The following is a 22,740-nucleotide window of genomic DNA, read 5'->3' as shown; positions in this document are numbered from 1 at the left end:
AAAAACATAAAATTTGAATTTTAATATATTTATTTTATATTTATTAAAATAAAGTATTTAATTATTTTATTAATAATAATCTTAACATGTTCTCTAAAAATACATGTTAACAATACCCTTTTAATAATTTCTTCGCATTAAGTGGAGCGAAATATTCACATTAATCCATAGTTATCATAACCGAATCGGTAATTAATCCAGTCATATGACCTCACCAACTCCCATATCTCCGTGTCGTACCATTTGTAGAAGTCATGAAAGCATTCCCAACGGGCACCCTGTGTCCACGTAACTCAAAGTGGTACGCCACGTCTTGCAGGTTGATAGTGGCCCCACCCCGCGACAGATGGAACATGTGAGTCTCCAGACGCCATCGCTCCACGAATGTCGTAATCAGGAAGTTGTCGAATATGAAATCTCTGAGAGGCACCACGTCACCGAATGCAATCTCCCTCAGACACAGGACGATGGCCTCGGGTGGTGAAAACTTGTGACTCACTCGCCGGAGCAAAAGCGGGCGAGGCCTTTGACAACAAAAAAATATTTCAAGATTATTAAAATTAGAAATTTGTGTAGGTCCATCAACATATCAAACTGTCTTCACTATTCTATACATTTGTTTAACAGAATTTTACACATAAATACTAACTGAATTTATATCGACACAACATTTTCTGTTAATATGTACTTACTTAACTAATAAATTTTTTCAGTACGTTACATGAAATTAAAATATTTAATAAAGTAATTAATAATCTAACTATCAAACTTTGACTTAGCTTAATGATCTAATTATCAAACTTGGATAGTTAGTAACTAAATTAATAAATTAACAAATGTGTGACCAAGAAACTAACGTCAACGGTCGGAAAACATCTACCCCAATATTTAAACTCTAAATAATTATGTACTTAACAACTTAATTACCAAACAATAATAATCATATTCCTAGAATTATTAATTACTATCAGTAACATATTCTTAATGATACAAATTGTATTATAATTCTTGGCAAGTACCCTAACCATGGCTATACATTATGGAATTACATAAACCTCAAGTTAATAAAACTAACCGCAAAGTCAGCTGTCCCGGCGTAGTGCCATATCACGTTCAACCTATTGATGTCCCGATCACATGCATCTGCACGCACCATCTTTGTCTTATTCAATAATATAGTCAAAAAGGGATAGAAGAAAGGAGAAAGTGGTCGAAAGATTCGAACTGGGACCTAAAACCTTGTTGAAAATGATATCTATACATAGGCGTCCCCTAGCCTGTGTAAATGGGATAAGCTTGCACGTATCTCATTTACATTGTAAATGAGATATACACGTGTTAGGGGTATACATGGTCTAGTCTGACCCGAAGACCCGATCCAAGGCCAAACAATTTTGGAGCATGATGGTCCGGACCCGAAGTAGCCCGGGGCTGACCCGGGAAAAAGAAATAAAACCAGAGAGAGGGATGAAAACGGGACCGAGCCATGGCTCGGGTCACTCGGACCTGGCCCGATGACAATCATAATTAACAATGAAGAATGAACTAGGGCACACATTCATAGTTTCATACATCCATTAGCCTCACGTAGTCACGCCTCACAAGCCCTCTTCTACGCACCCTGCCCTCTCTATGTCTCTCACCAGCCACCATGACAGCGCCCATCACCACTCCCCATCCTCAAAGTCACGATGGTGGTGCACTGCTTCTCGCCTCCCCGTGATGACGTCCCTCGACGACTGCAAACGGCGACAGAGTTTCTGTGACCATTGAGACCTGAACAGTGACGACGACAACGACGACGACTGCTTCTGCCGCTGGTCTTCTTTTTCTTCTTCTTCTCTTCTCTGGCCCCTGCTCAAGCACAGATATATAATTAATGTTTCAAATTTCTAATTAAGGGTTTGATTATTGGAATTTTTTATTAGAAATTTTGATTATTGTTCTGATTAAGTGTTTATTATGCTTCCTTTTTCAATATTTGATTATTGTTCTGATGAGGTGTTTATTGTTCTAATCAGAGTTTTGATTATTCTTCTGACTCTTGATTATTGAAACTTTTGATTAGGTGCAACTATGTTCTTCCTGTTTAAGTGTTTTGTTCTAATTATTACTAAAATTTTGATGTTTTGCTGATTATTGCTGAATTTGTTTAAGATATGAACAATGGGAGGAGGAGATAATTGTCTTTTTCCACCAATTACCGAAGAATACAAAACAATAGAAATTGAGGTTGAAAATCATGTTGCTCCTGCTCTCTACTGATTAATCGTTCTTGATATTTTTAAGTTAATTTTACTATGTGAATTGTGAAATAATGGTCGGAGATTTTCACATGCTAAAGGCTCAGTTTTTATCCGGTTTTTACCCAATTTTCACCTGGCCCGAAGGTGTGTAGGTTTCATCGGATCTAAGGCCAAGTTAAGGTCCAAAAGATAGGTGATAAACCCCAATTTTGTGCTAATCTTCTGTTGAATTTAGGGAATTTTATCAACTTATCTCACATTCGTTCAATGAAATAGCATGCTTTTGTAATTCTCCCTAATTTGAACGTAAGATTGAAAACATGCTTTTTAGGCGTTAAATTTGCCAATTTTAGTTCATTTTAATTCCATTCGATGCCTTGATATTTTTTTGAGTGATTTCAGACTTATAAGGCAAGGATTGGATGGAAAAAGTGAAGAGAAAAGCATGCAAAGACGAGAATTCATGAAAAAATGAGCATTTGGAGAATTCAAGGCCACGCGCACGCGTCATCCACGCGTACGCGTTAGGAGGAGATCTGCCAGCGACGCGCACGCGTCACCCACGCGTACGCATGAGGAGAAAATTTGCAAGGCGACACGCATGCGTCGACCACGTGCACGCGTGACGCTGATCACTTGACCTCATTAAAATGAAAATGCTGGGGACAATTTCTGAGCTTTTCAAGCCCAAATCCAACTCATTTTTGAGGCTATTTGATGCAGAATTCAAGATTGGACAAAAAGGGAGCAATTAGATTAGCTTAGGATCACGCTTTAGGTAATTTTCTAGAAAGAGAAGCTCCCTCTTCTCTCTAGAATTATGGTAGAATTAGGTTAATTCCTCTTAGATATAGGGTTTAATTCTTGTTTTCATCTAGTTTTTTTTATTATTTCTTATTCTTACATCTTTGTTCTTCTTAGTTCTCTTGTCAATTTCCCTTTTTATGCCTATTTTTAGTTTATGAACACTCTTGTCAATTTCAATTTCATTTAATGCAATTTGAGGTTTTATATTCTTTTCTTGCTTGTTTGAGTTGTTATTGTTGATTCCTTGCATTAGGTAGTTATAGATTTATTATTATTGCAATTTTATGACGCTTTCCTTTTATGCCTTCCAAGTGTTTGAAAAAAAATTCTTGGTTGGGCTTTAGAGTAGAATTTGAGCATTCTTGGTTTGGAAAGAGAAATTAGGCAATCTTGAGTCATTAATACCTAACCTATGTTGGTGATCTAGAGTTGTTAGTTAATAGTGTTTCCATTGACTCTAATCTCTTGCTAATTCAATTAGTGTGTTGATTAGGACTTTTGGATTGAGATTAACTATGCCTCTTTGACTTTCTTCCTATGTTGAAGATAACATTGTACCTTCTTCCGATGTTGAAGATGACTTAATAGGATTAGCTCTCGTTAATTATTGTATGATAATTAATGACTAGGATAGAAAGCCTATATTCTCAATCCTTGCCATGAATGCCTCTTTTTAGTAATTTCTTTCCTTAGTTGGTTGCTTTAAATGTTTTGCAATTTAATTTCTTGCACTTTTATCAACCCAACCCGTAAAACTCGTAACCAATAATTGAGTACTCGATTGTGATTCCTAGGGAGAACGACCCGAGACTAGTACTCTCAGTTATTTTCATTAGGTTGGACTTGTGACAACCAAAAATTAAACTTTGATTGAGTGTTACTTGTCGGTTTAGAACTATACTTGCAACGAAGTTATTTCCTCTATCTGAGAAGAAATTCTAAGCCGACGGGTTTTACTCTTTCAAGTTTTTGGCGCTGTTGCCAGGGAATTTCAATGTGTGCTTGTTATTGGTTATTGAATATATGTTAATATTGTAGATAGCTTATTTTTGGTTTGTTTGCTAGTTTTTGCTAGTTTTAGGATTTGCTTTTCTTTGTCTCTTGTTAGTTTTTGTTTTCATTTTCTCTTGCTACTATGAATTCTCACCATTTTGGCTATGAGTTCGGTTTAAACTATGTTGTAGGAAATGGAAGCATCAATGAAGATTTGTATCAAGGATTTGGGAATTAAATGCGGGAGGAGCCTCAAGCATATGGACAACCTTCTTGGCAATACCCTCCTCTGGTTTCTTATGGGTATGATAAACCTCATTTTTAGAGTTTATCTTGTGTTGAAATTAGAGTATTTTGATAACCTTTTCTCACATTTAGCCAATGAATTAGCATAGTTTTGTAATCTCTCCCGTATTTGTGTTTGAATGTAAAAACATGCTTTTTAAGCCCTTAATTTGGTAATTTTAATTCATCCTTGATTCCATAAGATGCCTTGATGTGTTTGCTAGTAATCTCAAGTTAAAACAGGCTAGGCATGGATCAAAGGAGTAAGGAAGGAAGCATGCAAGTGGAGAGAAGCATAAAAAGCCAAAGAAGTAATCTCGGTCAAGGACGCGCACGCGCACAGGGCGCTCGCGCGCACATTGCGATATTGGCCAGGGACGCGTACACGTACCGTGCATGTCCGCGCCGAAGGCCACACATGAGTTTTAAACAGAAAATGTGCCCAGCAATTTCTGGGAAGCTGTGGGGCCCAGTTACAACCAATTTTGGCGCTAAAGTACTTTAAAGGACCAAGGATTGATGGGGATTGACACACTTAGAATCATTCATACACATTAGGACTTTAGATCTAGTTTAGAGATAGTTTTCTAGAGAGAGAAGCTCTCACTTCTCTCTAGAATTAGGATTAGATTTAGGTTAATCTCTCTTCTTAGATCTAGGTTTAATTCATGCTTTGATTCACCTTTCCTCTATCAATTCTTACTCCTCTCTTCCTCCTCTTTCTAGTTTTGTACTTTAATTCTTGTAATTCTTTACTTTGTTTTGGATATATCTTTGTTCTCTTATTTTCTTTCAATAATGCAATTTGAGGTAATTCATAATAATTGTGTTTTCTTTGATTGTTGTTGTTAATTCTTTGCATTTGATTGTTGTTATAATTCATTCTTGTTGTGATTTACTATACTTTTCTTTTGCACCTTCCAAGTGTTTGATGAAATGATTGGAAGGATGTTAGAGTAGAAATTTATGTTCTTGGCTTGAGAAGATAACTTAGGGACTCTTGAGTTACTAATATCCAGGTGATTGATAGTTGATGACCATTGACTCTAGCCTTCATTAATTCAATTAGTGGAAACTAGGATTTATGGATTTGGATTGATATAACTCACTTGACTTTCCTTTGCTATTAGTTAGAGGATGGCTTAGTGAGATTGATCCTTGCAACTATCATAATTGTGATTAGTGATAATGATATAGGTCCTTGATCATCAAACCTTGCCAAGACTATTTTGTTAATAAAATTTCCTTACCATTTACTATTCATGTTTCTCATCTAAAACCCCAAAATAAACAAGTTCATAACCAATAACAAGAACACTACCCTGCAAGTCCTTTGAGAGACGACCCGATGTTTAAATACTTCGGTTTATAGATTTTAGGAGTTTGTACTTGTGACAAACAAATCTTTGTATGAAAGGATTATTGTTGGTTTAGAGACTATACTTTACAACGAGATTTCATTAGTGAAATTCTAAACCGTCAAAAATCTAATCATTAAAATGGCGCCGTCGCCGGGAATTTGCAATGGTGTTATGTTATTGGTTATTGTACATATGTGAATATTGTGAATAGGTCTTTTGCTTATCTACTAGATTTTGTTGGTTTTATTTTGTCTTTTCATAATGAATTCTCACTTTGGCTATGAGTTTGGTTTCACACTCGTCACACCGATTATTGGATAGCTAGTAACCATGACATTGATGTTATCCTTTCAATTGATTGCTCCTCTTGCAATTTTATATTTCATCATCAATGATGGCTTTGCCCTCATCGATGTGAACATCCTTGCTTTCTAAGCTTTGTGAACCATCATACCCCTAACCTTTGAACTAAATTTTCTAACTTCTAACTGGCTCACCTAGCCAACTTTTCTCTTGGTTTTAAACTAACCATTGACCTTTCTCTTGGGTATGATGCTTGTTGAGCTTAATAAGTAAGCGTGATATGTCTAAATGCTTGAATTCTTGATTTATGGCTATGTTTTCTGTGCTTCCTTGCTATCCAAGCTTTCGATTTTAGTTCACATCATGATTGCTTGCCATCCATTTTACATCTTGAACTTGTCCTACTTGCTATTTACCTACTTGCTTAATTGTTCATCCCTATTTTTCAGGATGTCAGACAAAGGAAAGGCCATAGCCACTACCTCCAAGAAGAGGAAACACTCTAGGACCTCTACCCCTTCTTCCTATGCGAATTATGCTAAGAATCCGTTGAATGAAACGGATAAGGAGAATCAGTTGCTACCTTCCACTGATCCAGAAAAATTTCTCAACCTTTACTGTGAGCTTCGCCTTCCCAGGTATCGGAAGAAGAACTTGAACATTGAAAAGAAACTAGTCTTCCCCAATGATGTGAGACGCGCCATCAACACCCTATTCTAGAGTTGGGTTTGGAATTTGTTGATAGAGATCTGGGAAACATCAACGTCTCATGGGTCAAGGAGTTCTATTGCAACTTCTTTCGTCCTACTCTGGATTCAGTACAGCTAAGGGGTAGAGAGATTATGATTACTGAGACTGCTATTGAAGAGGCATTACAGTGCCGACACCTTACTGATGGCACCTGCACTCATCAGCAGGCTGATGTTACTATCCAGTGCATGACCTTTGACTATGAGGCGCTTAAGCACGTGATTGCCACACCTGATGCTCCATGGGTAATGGATTCAGGCAACACAAAGCCCAAAGGGATGCTTTTCGCTCATTTGACTAGAGAGGCTAAGACTTGGAAGATGATATTCGCCCACTATGTCTTACCCACTACCCACTTTTCTGAGATCCCGATGGACATGTTACTTCTGATTGGCTATGTCATGGAGGGTAAGAAAGTATATTTTCCCCGATTGATCCGGCAGAGCATGTGGCGAGCACACATTTGTGGCCTACTCCAATTTCCTACACTGGTCACCAGCATGGCTGCATTAGCTGAGGTTCCTTGGCTGGATGATGATGCGACACCTCCACCTCCAGATGACGATGACAAGGAGGTTACTATTCTTTGGGGTGGTTGGGTGCACGAGAAGCCCCCAGCTAGACGCCGTTTTCAGGCTAGGGCAGCTAGACCTTCACTCGCCACAGCAGCAGCCCCATCCTCTTCTACTGCCCCTTCTTCAGCAGCCACAGCCCATGTGCTACCACCACCAGCACCTGAGCCGACATACCTACTGGTTCAGCGTTTGTTTCGGTTTATGGAGCGTAGTAAGCGCCAGCTCATGCGCCGCCTGGATCGGATTGATCAGGTGTTTATCTCACAGGGTATTGAGCTACCTCCGCTCCTAGATTCTCCAGCCTCCGATGAGCAGGATCAGGAGGAGTAGAATTTTGAGGAGCCGGCTCAACAGGAGGTACCACCTCAGACTCAGGAGACTCAGCCTCAGTCGGTACCACAGCCAGAGCCAGATCCTACCGGTGTACCTATCCCTGATCCTCAGGATTAGCATCGAGGACGATGCTTGATCTTAAGTGTGGGGAGGTTGCCGGTGGCACCATTAGAGGACCGGTGAACATTTTGGCATATTTCCTAGTTATGCTACCTAGCTATCTTATTTTGTGCACTATTGTATATATTTGTCATTTTGGATATTTTGGATACTTTTGCCTTAGTTGTTGCATATTTTGGATATTAGATATTTTGGATGCTAGATTTCATACTTTAGTTAGATTTTTCTTTATATAGTTATCTTTTTAGCTTGTGGTTGTGATTAGAAATTGTTTTGGAGTTGTTAAAACTTAGTTACCCTTTTTGCATAAGGAATTGTTTTTGATTGAAAAAGGAAAGGGTAAACTAAGGAATTTTTAGAATTTCTCAATCACAACAATGCTTAGTCAAATATTGAGATTTTCCAAGAAATTTAACTATAGGGAACTACCCCAATTGATTGGAAAATTTTTGTGAAACTTGCTGAATTCTATATTTTGTGAAGCATGTTTTGAGCTAAGAACAGAAGAAAGTGAGTTTTGAGCCTATTGATGTGGTTACATTTTATAACCACTTATTTCCTTCTCGTGTGCAATTGTTCTCTTTCTATGATTGTGATCCTTGATTTGCCCAATTCTATATGTCCATTTATTCCTTGTATTCATGCATTTGTATGATTGAGGCCATTATTTCATTAGCTCACTTAACCAAATAGCCTACCTTTTATCATCCATTACAACCAATTTTGAGCCTATGCTTAGCCCAATTATTCTTCATTTTAGCACATTACAAGTCCTAAAGCGGAAAACAATAAATGTCCTATTTGGATCTTTGATTAGCTTAGGCTAGTGGGAATGCTTATTTTCAAGATTAGTGAGGATTGGGAATATTGGTTGGGATAAAAGGGATGTTTTGTATTTTTATATTTGGGAATTGGTGTATGCTCCTATATTGATTAAATATAAAACCTTATGCATTGATATTCTTGAAAGAAAAGAAAGAAAAATGATGAGAAAATCAAAAGAAAAAAAAGAAAAGCGAAAAAGAAAAGAAAAGAAAAAAATATATAGAAAAAGAAAGGATAAGAAAAGTAATAAAAAAGGGGACAAAATGCCCCAAAGCAAAAAAGTTCAATAAAAGATCAATGCATAAGTGTTGTGAAATGAAAGGAACATGCATGAGTATATGAAAGGTGAAAGATGGGTAGTTAGGTTAGAATTCAATTATATAGGTCATTATATAGGTTAGGTGGGAAAGTTTAAGCTCATCAAAAGGTCCACATTCGAGTCCACTTATCCATATATGATCCTACCTTGACCCTAACCCCATTACAACCTATGAAAGACCTCATGATAAATGTATGCATGCATGGATTAAGTGTTGATTGTTAGAAGAAGATCAAATCTTGGAAAAGCATGATAAGGAGAGAATTGAGTGAATTAACCCTTAAACACTTGAGTGAAAAGAGCGGATACACATCCGGTAAGGGTTCAAAAGTTCAATTACATGTGTTCACCCATATTATCTATATTCTTGAAAGTTTATATTTCTTTTGATAGTTCCAATACAATTGTGGGTTGGATTTCATTGCTATTGCTCTAAGCCCTTGTGCTTGTATATGATCTCTTGAAAATTGATTTGTTTGACCAAGCATTTTCGTTCATTATAGGTAGTTGCATTTAGATAGGTTCATATAGTTTAGTTGCATTCAATAAATGCCATACCCCTTAGTTCCCCCTTATTTTAGCATGAGGACATGCTAAGGTTTAAGTGTGGGGAGGTTGATAAACCCCGTTTTTAGGGTTTATCTTGTGTTGAAATTAGAGTATTTTGATAACCTTTTCTCACATTTAGCCAATGAATTAGCATAGTTTTGTAATCTCTCCCGTATTTGTGTTTGAATGTAAAAACATGCTTTTTAAGCCCTTAATTTGGTAGTTTTAATTCATCCTTGATTTCATAAGATGCCTTCATGTGTTTGCTAGTAATCTCAGGTTAAAACAGGCTAGGCATGGATCAAAGGAGCAAGGAAGGAAGCATGCAAGTGGAGAGAAGCATAAAAAGTCAAAGAAGTAATCTCGGCCAAGGACGCGCACGCGCACAGGGTGCTCGCGCGCACATTGCGATATTGGACAGGGACGCGTACGCGTACCGTGCGCGTCTACGCCGAAGGCCGCACGTGAGTTTTAAACTGAAAACGTGCCCAGCGATTTCTGGGAAGCTGTGGGGCCCAGTTACAACCAATTTTGGTGCCAAAGTACTTTAAAAGACCAAGGATTGAAGGGGATTGACACACTTAGAATCATTCATACACATTAGGACTTTAGATCTAGTTTAGAGATAGTTTTCTAGAGAGAGAAGCTTTCACTTCTCTCTAGAATTAGGATTAGGTTTAGGTTAATCTCTCTTCTTAGATCTAGGTTTAATTCATGCTTTGATTTACCTTTCCTCTATCAATTCTTACTCCTCTCTTCCTCCTCTTTCTAGTTTTGTACTTTAATTCTTGTAATTCTTTACTTTGTTTTGGATATATCTTTGTTCTCTTATTTTCTTTCAATAATGCAATTTGAGGTAATTCATAATAATTGTGTTTTCCTTGATTGTTGTTATAATTCATTCTTGTTGTGATTTACTATACTTTTCTTTTGCACCTTCCAAGTGTTTGATGAAATGCTTTGAAGGATGTTAGAGTAGAAATTTATGTTCTTGGCTTGAGAAGATAACTTAGGGACTCTTGAGTTACTAATATCCAGGTGATTGATAGTTGATAACCATTGACTCTAGCCTTCATTAATTCAATTAGTGGAAACTAGGATTTATGGATTTGGATTGATATAACTCACTTGACTTTCCTTTGCTATTAGTTAGAGGATGACTTAGTGAGATTGATCCTTGCAACTATCATAATTGTGATTAGTGATAATGATATAGGTCCTTGATCATCAAACCTTGCCAAGAATATTTTGTTAATAAAATTTCCTTACCATTTACTATTCATGTTTCTCATCTAAAATCCCAAAATAAACAAGTTCATAACTAGTAACAAGAACACTACCCTGCAAGTCCTTTGAGAGACGACCCGAGGTTTAAATACTTTAGTTTATAGATTTTAGGGATTTGTACTTGTGACAAACAAATTTTTGTATGAAATGATTATTGTTGGTTTAGAGATTATACTTTACAACGAGATTTCATTAGTGAAATTCTAAACCGTCAAAAATCTAATCATCAGGGTACAATCCAACTCCTAATACATATCAACCTAATGGATGTGGTGATCCTCACTGTGGTTTTCAACCATAATCACCATATACATATGACCCTTTCCCTCAACATAGCCCCCAACAACCCTACTCACAAGTCTTATACCACTATTCACCTCCACATGATCTTAACCCATATCTACCATACCAACCACCATATGAACCACACTTAGAGCCATCACCATTCCAACACCAATACTCCCAAGAACCACCATTTTCTTATACACCACCTTAAAACTTTCACCAACATGAACCACCTTCCAACTACAATATTTTTCCTCAAACAATGAACCCTCTCTTCTACCACCTTCTTTATTTTAGGAAGCTCTCCATGCCTTCATGCTAGAACAACAAATAGATATTAACTCTTATATCTAAGGAAAAAAGAGGAGCAAAAGGAGCTAAAGAAGCTAGAAGTCATGGTTGCTACCATGGCAGAAGCCATCAATCACAGGGCCTTCCACCTTTGCTCATGCATCCCAAGTACTCCCATTGACAAATGTGGAGGATCAACCAAGGAGTATAGTGAAGGAGTGAACTTGAAGTTTTAAGGTGAAGAAGAGGAGTTGAAGCAAAAATTTCAAGAAGAGGAGGAAGTAGAGATAATTGAAACGAAAGAAGTGGTTGAAGATTTAGGAGATGTTGAATGCAAAGAGGAATTTCAAGTTGAAGAATCTTTTTCCATGGATTTTAAAGGTGATGTTGAGGAGGATAGTGCACAACCTCTAAGGCATGATGTGATTGAAGAATTAGAAGAAATAGTACAAACAACAAGTCCTCCTATCTATGATGATTTTGCATCAACATATGATCCTTTTGAGTTTGATAAATCCTTTCCCATTGAATCTGAGATTGATGTTGAGGTATATTTTACTCAAGCCCCAAGATATGATTTGAGTGATGGGGAAGAGCTAGAAGAAATTTGTGAGGAAGCATTTGAACTTGAGGAAGCTTGGCAAGAGGTAGAGCTTCACGAATCTTGTCAGTAGTGGAAGCCCCTAGAAGAGGATGGATAGGAGTAGAATGCGCTTTATCAAGGTCATTGGAAACTTCTCTATCTAGGCCGCCATCTAATCCTTCATTTGAGTGGGTATAACTTATATCTCTTAACTTTATTATCCCACTTGAATTTGGTTTACTTAAAACGGATGGCCAACTTAGGGCGTTTTGTGGAATGAAGTGTAAGAGAAGGATGTAAGTGGTTCACGTTGTAAATCTAGGCTCATTATGGTTGGAAGCTCAAAATTTAGGAGCAAGAATTGGTGCGCTACTCAACTGAATGGGTCTAGGAGGATAGTTTAGTGCCTGATTGAGAATTCGGTTTGCTTACCACCCAGAGGAAATTACCATAATCAACTTGAAGACGGGTGTGAAAACAAGGTTTAAGATCCCGGATTACAAGATGTGGATCAATTTTGGGAGCTCCAAACTTGTGTAGAACTTCATCAAGGTTAGGTGCATTTGGTTGGAAATTCTAGCAACCAATAGAGATCCAAGAATTGGTGGAAGTTCCAAGATGAATTCAGGCACAAGCCACCTTGATGAGAGCTCCCCATAAATCCAACTCAAGCACAATAAATAAAAGTGCTATGTGGGAAACACCTCACCATGGTAAACTCTTTTCATTTTTCTGTTTTCTAAATATTGGTAAAATAAGTTTAATTTCATGTTTAGTTTAGTTTGTTGAGTTTATTTGGGAGTCTAGTATGTTAAATAAGGTTTGATGGTATTTTGATAGCTGTTTGGATGTTTGGAATGCTTGGTTTGGTGTAAGAAATTGGAAAATTTTGAAAAATAGAGCACCCAGCCACACGTACGCGTCGTGACCCCCAAGTTTCCAATCCCCACGCGTACGCCTTGCCCACACATACGCATGACCCCCAAAACTTTGAGGTGCAGTACAAAATCCTGAGAGTTGTGCGGGTAGGGTGCTGAAATTTTGCGTCTAGCACAATTTTGACCCACGCGTACGCGTCATCTTCTTTTCTCTCTTATCTCGCGTGCGCGTTGACGATGCGTACGCGTCGCACCCCATTGCAATTTGTTACTTGATTTTGAATTCTTCATGCTTAATGATTGTGCATACCAAGTATCTGTGACAATGCCTTCAAGCTTTCTAAATCTTTTGAATTGCATGTTTTGGCCAGCATGTGATTTGATTTCATTATCTATGATGAGTCAATTGTGTATTATCAATACTTTTTTTGTTAGGTGATGCTTGTTTATGATTGACCCTTATTTACGTCACCTATTTCATGCATTGAGATTTTAGAATTGTGGAATTGGATCGAAAGCTTACCCAGTGACATATTTTTTTAGCTTTCTAAGCTTTCTGTACCATTCTTGCTATGTGATTGATTTTAATTTCTACCTAAGTTCCATAACACCTATGTCTTCTACTTCTATGTCAATTAGGTACTGCAAATAAAATTCAAAGTATGTCATTGATTGATGTGTAAGTTTCATATTCCATTTTGTTCATTAAAATTCCTTGCATATCAATCAATGTCCATTCATCATCCATTTCACAACCGCTAATTCTTGCTTGAATGCTTTCATGCTTCTTTATTACTTTTTTGTTTATCTTAACGTCCAAGTTTCTTTTAAGTATTTCAAGCACACTAGAATGAGTGAAGTGCTTACTTCTTCTTGTGTAATTGTGACATAGATCTCTATGCTAGTATGTATTCTAAACCGCATCTAACTTAGAACTCACACACTATTTTTCCTTAATGTCACACTAATTCACTCCCTTCATTCTAGTGATTTACCTCATTCTAACAATTTACGCTTTCTTAATTTTACATTTTTTCATTTTACTGTGCTATTTTCTATCTTTCATGGGTGAGTCATCATAAGCAAAAACGGAAGCGAGAGAAAGAACACACAGCATCCGGTTGTTCCACCAGCTGAAGGTGACAATCCGGAAAGTCATCGTACCCCCTTGCTCATCTTTGAATGCACCAAGAATGATGCAAACTTTTATGTGTGGGGAGGTCGTCCGACCGATTAGCCAGTTTTAGGTGACAAATTTCTAATCCCAACACTTTCGCATTTCATTTGTAGAACTTTTAGAATTTTTAGTTGCATTTTCTTGATTTGCATATATATAATAAGGTTAGTCAAAATAATGAAATTTTCCGAAAAAAATTTATCGATAGGGCACCCCAATTGATTTGAAAAAAAATCATAGAACTTGCTTGAATTATAACATGTTTTTAAGCTAAGAACACATAAGCATGTGAGTTTTGAGCCTAATTGTGTGGTTACATCATATAACCACTATTTTCATTCTTATGTGTATTATTCTCTTTCTATGATTGTAATCTTTGATTTGTTTGATTTTTTATGTCCATTATTTTGTGTATGAATACACTTATATGATTGAGGTTATCATTTCAAATATCTCACTTACCGAAGTAGCCTACCCTCTTATCTTCCATTGTCAGTCAACTTTGAGCCTATGCTAAACCCATTTGTTCTTAATTTTAGCACATTACAAGCCTTAAAGCAAAAAATAATAAGTGTCCGTTGTTTGGATCTTTGATTAGTTTAGACTAGTGAGGGTGTTTATTATTCAATTGTGGGAAATTTGGAGACATTGAGTGAGATAAAAGTGTATTTTGTAGTTTTGTTAAAAATCAAGGAAATTTGGTACATACTAATGCATTAAATGTTTAAACCATATGTATCGGTACCTTTGTATATAATTCATCAAAAAGAAAAAGAGAAAAACAAAAGAAAAATAAAAAAATATAGAAAGAGAAAAAGACAAAAATATATAAAAAGAAAAAAAAGGAACCAATAAAAAGGGGACAAAATGCCCCAAAGTAAAGTAATAATAATTAATGCATATGGGTTGTGATGAAGAAGAGAATGCATGAGTGTGTGAAAAAGTGAGAATTATGGGTAGTTAGGTGTTGTATTAGAATTGTATAGGTTGTTATATAGATTAGGTGAGAGTTTAGGTTAATCAAAAATTCAAATTTCAAACTCACTTAGCCATATGCATCCTTACCTTGACCCTAACCCCATTACAACCTTATGAAAAGTTCTCATGATAAATGTATGCATGCATTGAATAATTGTTAATTGTTAGATGAAAAACAAATCTTGGAAAGCATGATTAGGGGGGAATTGAGTGAATCAACCCTATATACTTGAGCGACTAGAGCGGATACACATCCGGTAAGGGTTCGATCACTCAATTACATGTTTTCACCTATGATCATCTCTTTTCTTGCAAGTTTGTAAAATCTTTTCAATAACTCAACTCAATTGTGGATTTAATTTGATTATGATTGCTTTAGCCCTTTTGTTCATATATATATTCTTGGGAATTGATTTATTTTGACTAAGTAGCTGCATGCATTTAGATAGAGTGCATCTTGATAGTTTGTATTGAATAAATGTTGATACCCTTCGTCTCTTTCTTGAGTTTAGCATGAGGACATGCTTAGTTTAAGTGTGGAGAGGTTTGATGAACCCCAATTTTGTGATTTATCTTCTGTTAAATTTAGGGTATTTTATCAACTTATCTCACATTTATTCAATGAAATAGCATGTCTTTGTAATTCTCCCTAATTTGTGCTTAAGAGTGAAAACATGCTTTTTAGGCCTTAAATTTGCCAATTTTAATTCACTTTAATTTCATTCGATACCTTGATATGTTTGTTGAGTGATTTCAGTCTTATAAGGCAAGGATTGGATGAAAGAAGTGAAGAGAAAAGCATGCAAAGTGGAGAATTCATGAAAAAATGAACATTTGGAGAATTCAAGGTAAGGGTGAGCACGAATCGAGTTGGTTTGGGTTTAGGGTGAAAATAGAACGGAACCAATTAAATTGTAATCGGTTTGGTTTGGTACGGATTTACATTTTTTTGTGTATGTATCCGAACCAAACCAAACCGATTAGAAACATATTAGTTCGGTTCGGATCGGATAATTGGGTACCCGATGAAATAGAAATTCACAAAAAACAAACAAAATATTTCTCTTAAAAATTCTGTAAGTACAATAAACATAGAAAATCAATAAAAATAATCCAAAAAATGTTAAACACCAAATGTATTAAAAACTAAACACATTAAAATACAAATATATTAGACATTAAAATCCAAACATGTCAAACACCAAACACAATATTATTTTTATTTTTTTATTTAATTAATATAAAGTCGGCTCTACGGGTTGGTTCGGGTTCCGCATCCCAAAACCGTTACCCGAACCAATTATTAGAGAGAACCATTGGTTTGGTTCGGGTTGGACCCGATTACCCGTTGGTTCCAAAACCAATTTAATTAGTTTAGTTGGGGTTTGGACGAGTAATCGGGTACCCGCTACCCATGCTCACTGCTAATTCAAGGACACGCGCACGCGTCACCCACGTGTACGCGTGAGGAGGAAATTTGCAAGGCGATGCACATGCGTCGACCACGCGCACGGGTGACGCTGATCACGTGACCTTATTAAAGTGAAAACACTGGGCGGCGACTTCTAAGCTTTCAAGGCCCAAATCCAACTCATTTCTGAGGCTATATGATGCAAAATTCAAGATTGGACAAAGGGGAAGCAATTAGATTATCTTAGGATCATGCTTTAGGTAGTTTTCTAGAGAGAGAAACTTCCTCTTCTCTCTACAATTAGGATAGAATTAGGTTAATTCCTCTTAGATCTAGAGTTTAATTCTTGTTTTCATCTAATTTTCTTTATAATTTCTTATTCTTACATCTTTGTTCTTCTTAGTTCTCTTGTTAATTTTCATTTTTATGCCTCTTTTTAGTTTATGAACACTCTTGTCAATTTCAATTTTATTTAATGCAATTTGAGGTTTTATGTTCTTTTCTTGCTTGTTTGAGTTGTTATTGTCGATTCCTTGCATTGGGTAGTTGTAGATTTATTATTATTGCAATTTTATGATGCTTCCTTTTTTACCTTTCAAGTGTTTGACAAAATGCTTGGTTGGACTTTAAAGTAAAATTTGAGCATTCTTAGTTTGGAAAGAAAAATTATACAATCTTGAGTCATTAATACCTAACTTATTTTGGTAATTTAAAGTTGTTAGTTAATATTGTTTCTATTGACTATAATCTCTTACTAATTCAATTAGTGAGTTGATTAGAACTTTTGGATTGAGATTAACTAGGCCTATTTAACTTTCTTCCTATGTTGAAGATAACATTATACCTTTTTTCGATGTTGAAGATTACTTAATAGGATTAGCTCTTTTTAATTATTGTATGATAATTAATGACTAGAATAAAAAGGCTATATTCTCAATCCTTGCTATGAATGCCTCTTTTTAGTAATTGTTTTCCTTAGTTGTTTGCTTTACATTTCTTACCATTTAATTTCTTGCACTTTTATCAACCCAACTCATGAAACTCATAACCAATAATTGAGCACTCGATTGTAATTTCTAAAGAGAATGATCCGTGACTAATACTCTCGGTTATTTTTATTGAGTTGGACTTGTGACAACCAAAAATTAAACTTTAATTGAGTGTTACTTATCTGTTTAGAACTATACTTGCAACGAAATTATAAAAAAATTCTAAGCCGATGAGTTTTAATCTTTCAATAGACTCGATATATATTTCGAGCAGGGTCTAAGTTATGACAAACTCATGTAACCCAACCCATGTACACCCCTAACACGTGTCACGCGCATTAACTTTGTCTCGTAAGCAGTATAAACGAGACAAGACAACCCATGTACACCCCTAACACGTGTTACGCGCACTAACTAACACACTAACTTTATCTCGTTAACTTATCTCGTTTATACTGTAAACAAGATAAGGCAGAAAGACATTTTTGTAATAATTTTTTATAATTATTTATCAGTAAATAAAATATTTATTTAATTTATTTAAATAAAAAATTCTATATATATATACAAGATGCAATATAAAAAAAATTACAATATATTATAATATTTGGAATCTTATCTTGTACTTGTTACCCAGAAAAAGAATAATGAACAGAACGGACATGATAGACAAAATAATTACACTTGGTTTGAAAGCAGAAGTTAAGACTATCCCGTGGTGCTATTTTTACAAATTTTTATATGGTTCCCAAAACAAATAAACCCGTGTATAGCTTCGTGTTGTACTGTCATATACTCATATTCCTCCCACTATGTTAGAAGAGGTTATACGTGTTTCTTCTTTTTGTGAAAGAGTAAAGTATCCGTATTGTTAAATTCATCCACATTCAAGTACAGTCACTAAGGCAGGGTAGAATCAGCTAGTGGATGGACCCCAAACAGTGTAGAGGGACTCGATCCATAAAGAACATTAAATGCAAGAATGTAGACTATCATTGATCTCCCAATGCCTCTACCTCTCAATGCATTAAGCCTATCTTTTTGTACAGATGTGATTGTAAACAATATTAGCACAAAATACCACACCCCATAAAGAGGACAAAATACATTAGGAACAGGTAAGTGTTATTTTCCGAATTTTATTGTACCTCTCATGTTTTGAACGAATAAGTGGAACCTAATGAAATGAGGATCCTCTAGTTGCCTGTTCCTGCAAAGACAGCAAAAAAAATAAATAAATAAAATAAATAAATAAAGCAGCAACTAATGTACAAATCAATCATAAAATTCATGCCAATAGGTATAGATACCATAGACAATACAAAAATACTCTTCACAAAATTCATACCTAAGGCAACAATTGAATCTTCTGGGACTAAAACTGTTCCTTGCCACAAATGTCATCACAAACCAAATTCATACCTGCAATTAACTTGCACAATATTCCAGTGAAAAATTTCAGGCTCAACTTAAGGGTAAGAAAAGAAAACCAGAATAGCAAGCCTAAACGGGACCAGAGATACAGAAAGAATTCAATATCATTTAGATAATGTACTGCCAAATGTAGAAGCCACCCATGGTTGCTGGCAACACTACTTTTGCTTTGTCAGTCATTGCAAACACAACCTCCTTATTGCCACCTATAGCACATCCCTTTCACTTTTGCTAATCAGATCAGAATTATAAGAAAAATTAGTATGGACCGTCATTTAGAGTAAAGGTGGATCTTGACAATGGATTTCAGAGTACATGATAAAAAGGTGGAGTTGAGGGTGGTGTTTTTGATGGGGATGGAACTTGGAAGGTGTTTTTTTTTTTCCAGTGGATTAGACTTGTTACGATGTGAAGAATGTATAGGCAGATAAGTCGTAAAACCTGCAGTTTATGGCATTGAAGAATTTGTAGTGGCAAAGGAGTTAACAACTACTGCTAGAGGTAGAGATAGTAACTGCACCAAATTTTTACAACTTATACCTGGAGTGTATACTCCCATTGTCTTGCTAAAATTCTTCAGAATGTCAAAACCCTTTGTCTATCTCATTCACAAAAGACAATCACTTTATTCCAAAAGCTCTGTCATGTTACTTTCAACCTTAGTTAGAAGCCTTAATTCCCTCACGGTGACCTCATGCCCCACCAAGTGAATCCCAAGCATCATCCCTTTCTATTACATGACACCCTATCCGAGCAACACAACACAGAACAAACACACAGCCGAAAACACAGAATCGCTCCCATAGCTGCGTTCAAAATAGCCTAAAATAACCTTAAGCATATAAGGCATGATTACTTCTGGCAAAAGGATGCAAAAATCCCTTCACCCCTTTTCAATCACTGATAGTGGCTTGGATATACTAGTTCACCATCATGTTTGTCACATTGCTGCATTTTCTCTCAAGCTTTGAAAACCCAAAATCTAATTCTTAGATTTATGTTCACGGCTTATCTAAGAAAATAATCAAAATATAGAAATAAAATCAAAACATGATGTAAGCACAATATTTTTATTAGGTATATCAGGTAGATAAATCTTGTCAAAGTATGGCTCCAGTTTTGTACAGTACTAAATGATGTGCAGTAGAGTAAGCCAAGTATTACAGAATAAATTATATACCATGATAATAATGAATGCATGGGATTATTGTGAATCAACACATGAAATAGAAAGAAAATGAATGAGAGTTGTTCAAGCTCAATAGGATCAGAGAAAGAGACCAAAACTAAACTCCATAAAAAGGACTGAAATATTAATAAGTATTCTACCCATCAATATAATAGATATTCAAATATTCAAATATAGTAAACAATGTACCAGTTTTATCAATCTGGTAGTTATATTGAACAAAATGAGTAACATGCTAGAGACGCAATGCGCTACTATGCAATAACTTTATTCAATCTATGTGGTCCAATTCTTCAATAATAGAAAGAATATGCTTATTGTAAAATTTGTTTGTTCTACTCAACTAGCCCCAACAAATTGGATGGACAAAATGACTTCCTAAAATAGTTCCACCACAGTTATAGAAGATTAGACCTAGAATATTACCATCCATCACTGTGAATACATTAAAATAAGCTAACACTATTCTATAACAATAAAAGGTCCCCTGAAAAAATAGGAATTTGATAATCAAAGTAGCCATGTTCACAATGGCAGATCATACTGGTTTATCTATTTTATACAATAATAACTAAGTCAAGGAAACTACCCAAAAAGGCAATCAACATGACAAGGTTTTCCTTGGTTGTGTTGCAAAATAATTAAAAATGTAAATGTTATGGAGCATCAACCATTGATGCATCATGCTAATACGTGTAAAAAACCAGAAACATCTGCCAAGATCCATATGTTTCAAATGCAAATATGCATGCATAGTCACTATATATTGTTAATTGTGTAAAACTTTTGATAAGACGAGAAAACTGATATAACTATTTTGTGCAGAAGGAAATTAGAGATAAATATATACCCAAACTTAGTCACAAGCATTTTAAAGTTTGGGTTGTCATATGGACATATGGAGGCTTCTTGGACCCCTCAAGACTAAGAGACATTATCGCAAACCAAGCATCGGATTAAAAACAGTAAAACCTTATACTAAATTAACATTGATTTCCATATCGATTACCTGCTCAAACCCTAAGTGGTTTGGCTTGTTGCCAAGAGGCCCTAACAATCTATCAACATAAATGCAAGAGTTTATAGAAATAACTTTTACCATACAATGCAGCATGTCCTAAAAAAGGCACCAAGAGGCACTGACCTTTTCAATTGCCTCTCATCAATGCCATAGCTGCTTCACCTTCTAGATTATGTGACTACAAATATAAGAATAGCATAAGATAGGAAACAAGATAGAAAACAGACCAAGAAAAAGTCATTACAAAATATTACAGAGACAATTTGTATTCCAAATTAGACAGAAGACGAAAGGTTCATGAGCCAACAACAATGCCTTCCCTAGCAGAAACACCAGTTATTCCTTCTTTTCTTTTTCTTTTTCTTTTTTTTTTTGGCATTTGTTTGAAATGACATAAAGAAGATGGCTCTAAAACCAATAACCCACATCACAATAAGCAATACAAGTTTCAAATTTTCATATCTACCCTCAACTCCACAATCCTACTAAAGCTTTTTGCCTCCACCACCTGCATTGTTGCCTCCAGCAGCCTGACCTGCTTTCTTTGCCGCTTTCTCCTGTAGAGCTTTTGCATCTCTGCCCATGAAAATAAATAAATAATCACAATCAGGCATTAATCAGATATAGAAGATAGAGTTTGTGTCTTGTGGGAAGAAGAACAACCTTTCCCTGCGTTGTTCTGGGGTCAATCCATCACTCTTAGACTGTTTAGCTTTTCCAGCGTTTCTGGCCTGAGCCCTCTCACGGTCTCGATCTCTTTGGTTACCGCGTTCGCCAGAGTTAAGTCAAATTTTGGAAAAAATTGCATAAAAAAATTTAATGTATCATAGTATTGATTATGCAACATGTTATCAATTTTTCTCAAGAGACAAAAGGAACTTGCTATACAAGAAAAGGTAATCAGAACGCTTCAAAAGGATATGAGTCATTGTTGATCGATGATTCTTGTGAAAACCAAACGAGATCGTAGACTAAGAAGAGCCCCTTAGGAATCAAAACGCAAGCAAAATAATAAGCAAGATTTCAACACCGAAATAAGGAACATATAAAGAAATTTATATATAAGAAAAGGGGGAGGGGGGAATTGTTGAGAGAGAGAGAGAGAGAGAGAGAAAACTTACCTGGCGAACAGAGAATATTGAATGTTAAAGCCCTGCGAATTGTGGAGAGAACGGAAGAGAAGGTGACTAAATATAATGCAAAAAAGTGAGGATTTGAAAACAGGAATGGAAGAGTCTAGAGACACAACTCAAATCATGAAATCAAGTGGGAATAAATAAATAAAGGCTCCTGCTAGGAAGTTAATGGTTTAAGTGTACAATATGTATAATAGGCTAAATTTTTTGTTTATGAATAAAATAAACATCACCTATACTATCTAGAATAACCATCTAAAAACCAAGAATAATAAACATCTCATGTCATAAAAGTACTCATTCCAAAAACTTAAACTTTTGGGATTCACTAAAGATCAAACTCTTGACCTTTTAGATTTAGAACTCTAATACCATATCATGAACCCATTTATTCCAAAAGCATTTGACAGGACAATGTAACACTAATGGTTATATCTCTAATACTTCCTAAAACCTTTATTGTACACATTGTACGCTTAGGCCATTAACTCCTTATACTTTCTCATAAATTAATGGACTCGAAATGATGCGACAACTGGATTTTTTATTTTAATAAATAAATTAATTATAATAATTACTGAAATAAAAAAATCTAAAAAAAAGAGAAGGGTTTTG

General features: G+C 35.7%; 1 protein-coding gene across 4 annotated transcripts; it reads right to left on the bottom strand.

The window, feature by feature from the left end:
- Nucleotides 1-18,011: 18,011 nt before the first annotated feature.
- LOC107474745 (uncharacterized) lies at nt 18,012-22,214 on the bottom strand. 4 transcript variants are annotated; one of them, XR_008005901.1, is made up of 8 exons: nt 22,111-22,214; nt 21,913-21,973; nt 21,653-21,759; nt 21,456-21,565; nt 21,113-21,167; nt 18,694-18,767; nt 18,494-18,555; nt 18,012-18,378 (listed from the first exon to the last, which is right to left on the bottom strand). XR_008005901.1 is itself a non-coding variant. In XM_052257279.1 (5 exons), the coding sequence occupies exons 2-4, from the start codon at nt 21,916-21,918 to the stop codon at nt 21,475-21,477; spliced, it is 204 nt and encodes a 67-aa protein (XP_052113239.1). In that variant the 5' UTR covers nt 21,919-21,973; nt 22,111-22,214; the 3' UTR covers nt 20,925-21,167; nt 21,456-21,474. The 4 variants fall into 4 exon arrangements, 2 of the variants coding, with proteins under 2 accessions (XP_052113239.1, XP_052113238.1); XR_008005900.1 differs by having other exon boundaries at nt 18,012-18,555; XM_052257279.1 differs by lacking the exons at nt 18,012-18,378; nt 18,494-18,555; nt 18,694-18,767 and having other exon boundaries at nt 20,925-21,167.
- Between the last annotated feature and the right edge of the window lie 526 nt (nt 22,215-22,740).

Source organism: Arachis duranensis, chromosome 2 (assembly GCF_000817695.3).
Source record: "Arachis duranensis cultivar V14167 chromosome 2, aradu.V14167.gnm2.J7QH, whole genome shotgun sequence".
In the NCBI taxonomy this organism is placed as follows: domain Eukaryota; kingdom Viridiplantae; phylum Streptophyta; class Magnoliopsida; order Fabales; family Fabaceae; genus Arachis; species Arachis duranensis.
Note: the sequence above shows the minus strand (reverse complement) of the source record. Positions and strands in the feature narration are given on the sequence as shown.

Coding starts and splice junctions, on each gene's coding strand:
- LOC107474745 (XM_052257279.1), bottom strand. Junction 21,566..21,652: donor CCAGAACAACGCAGGGAAAG/GTTGTTCTTCTT, acceptor TTTCATGGGCAG/AGATGCAAAAGCTCTACAGG.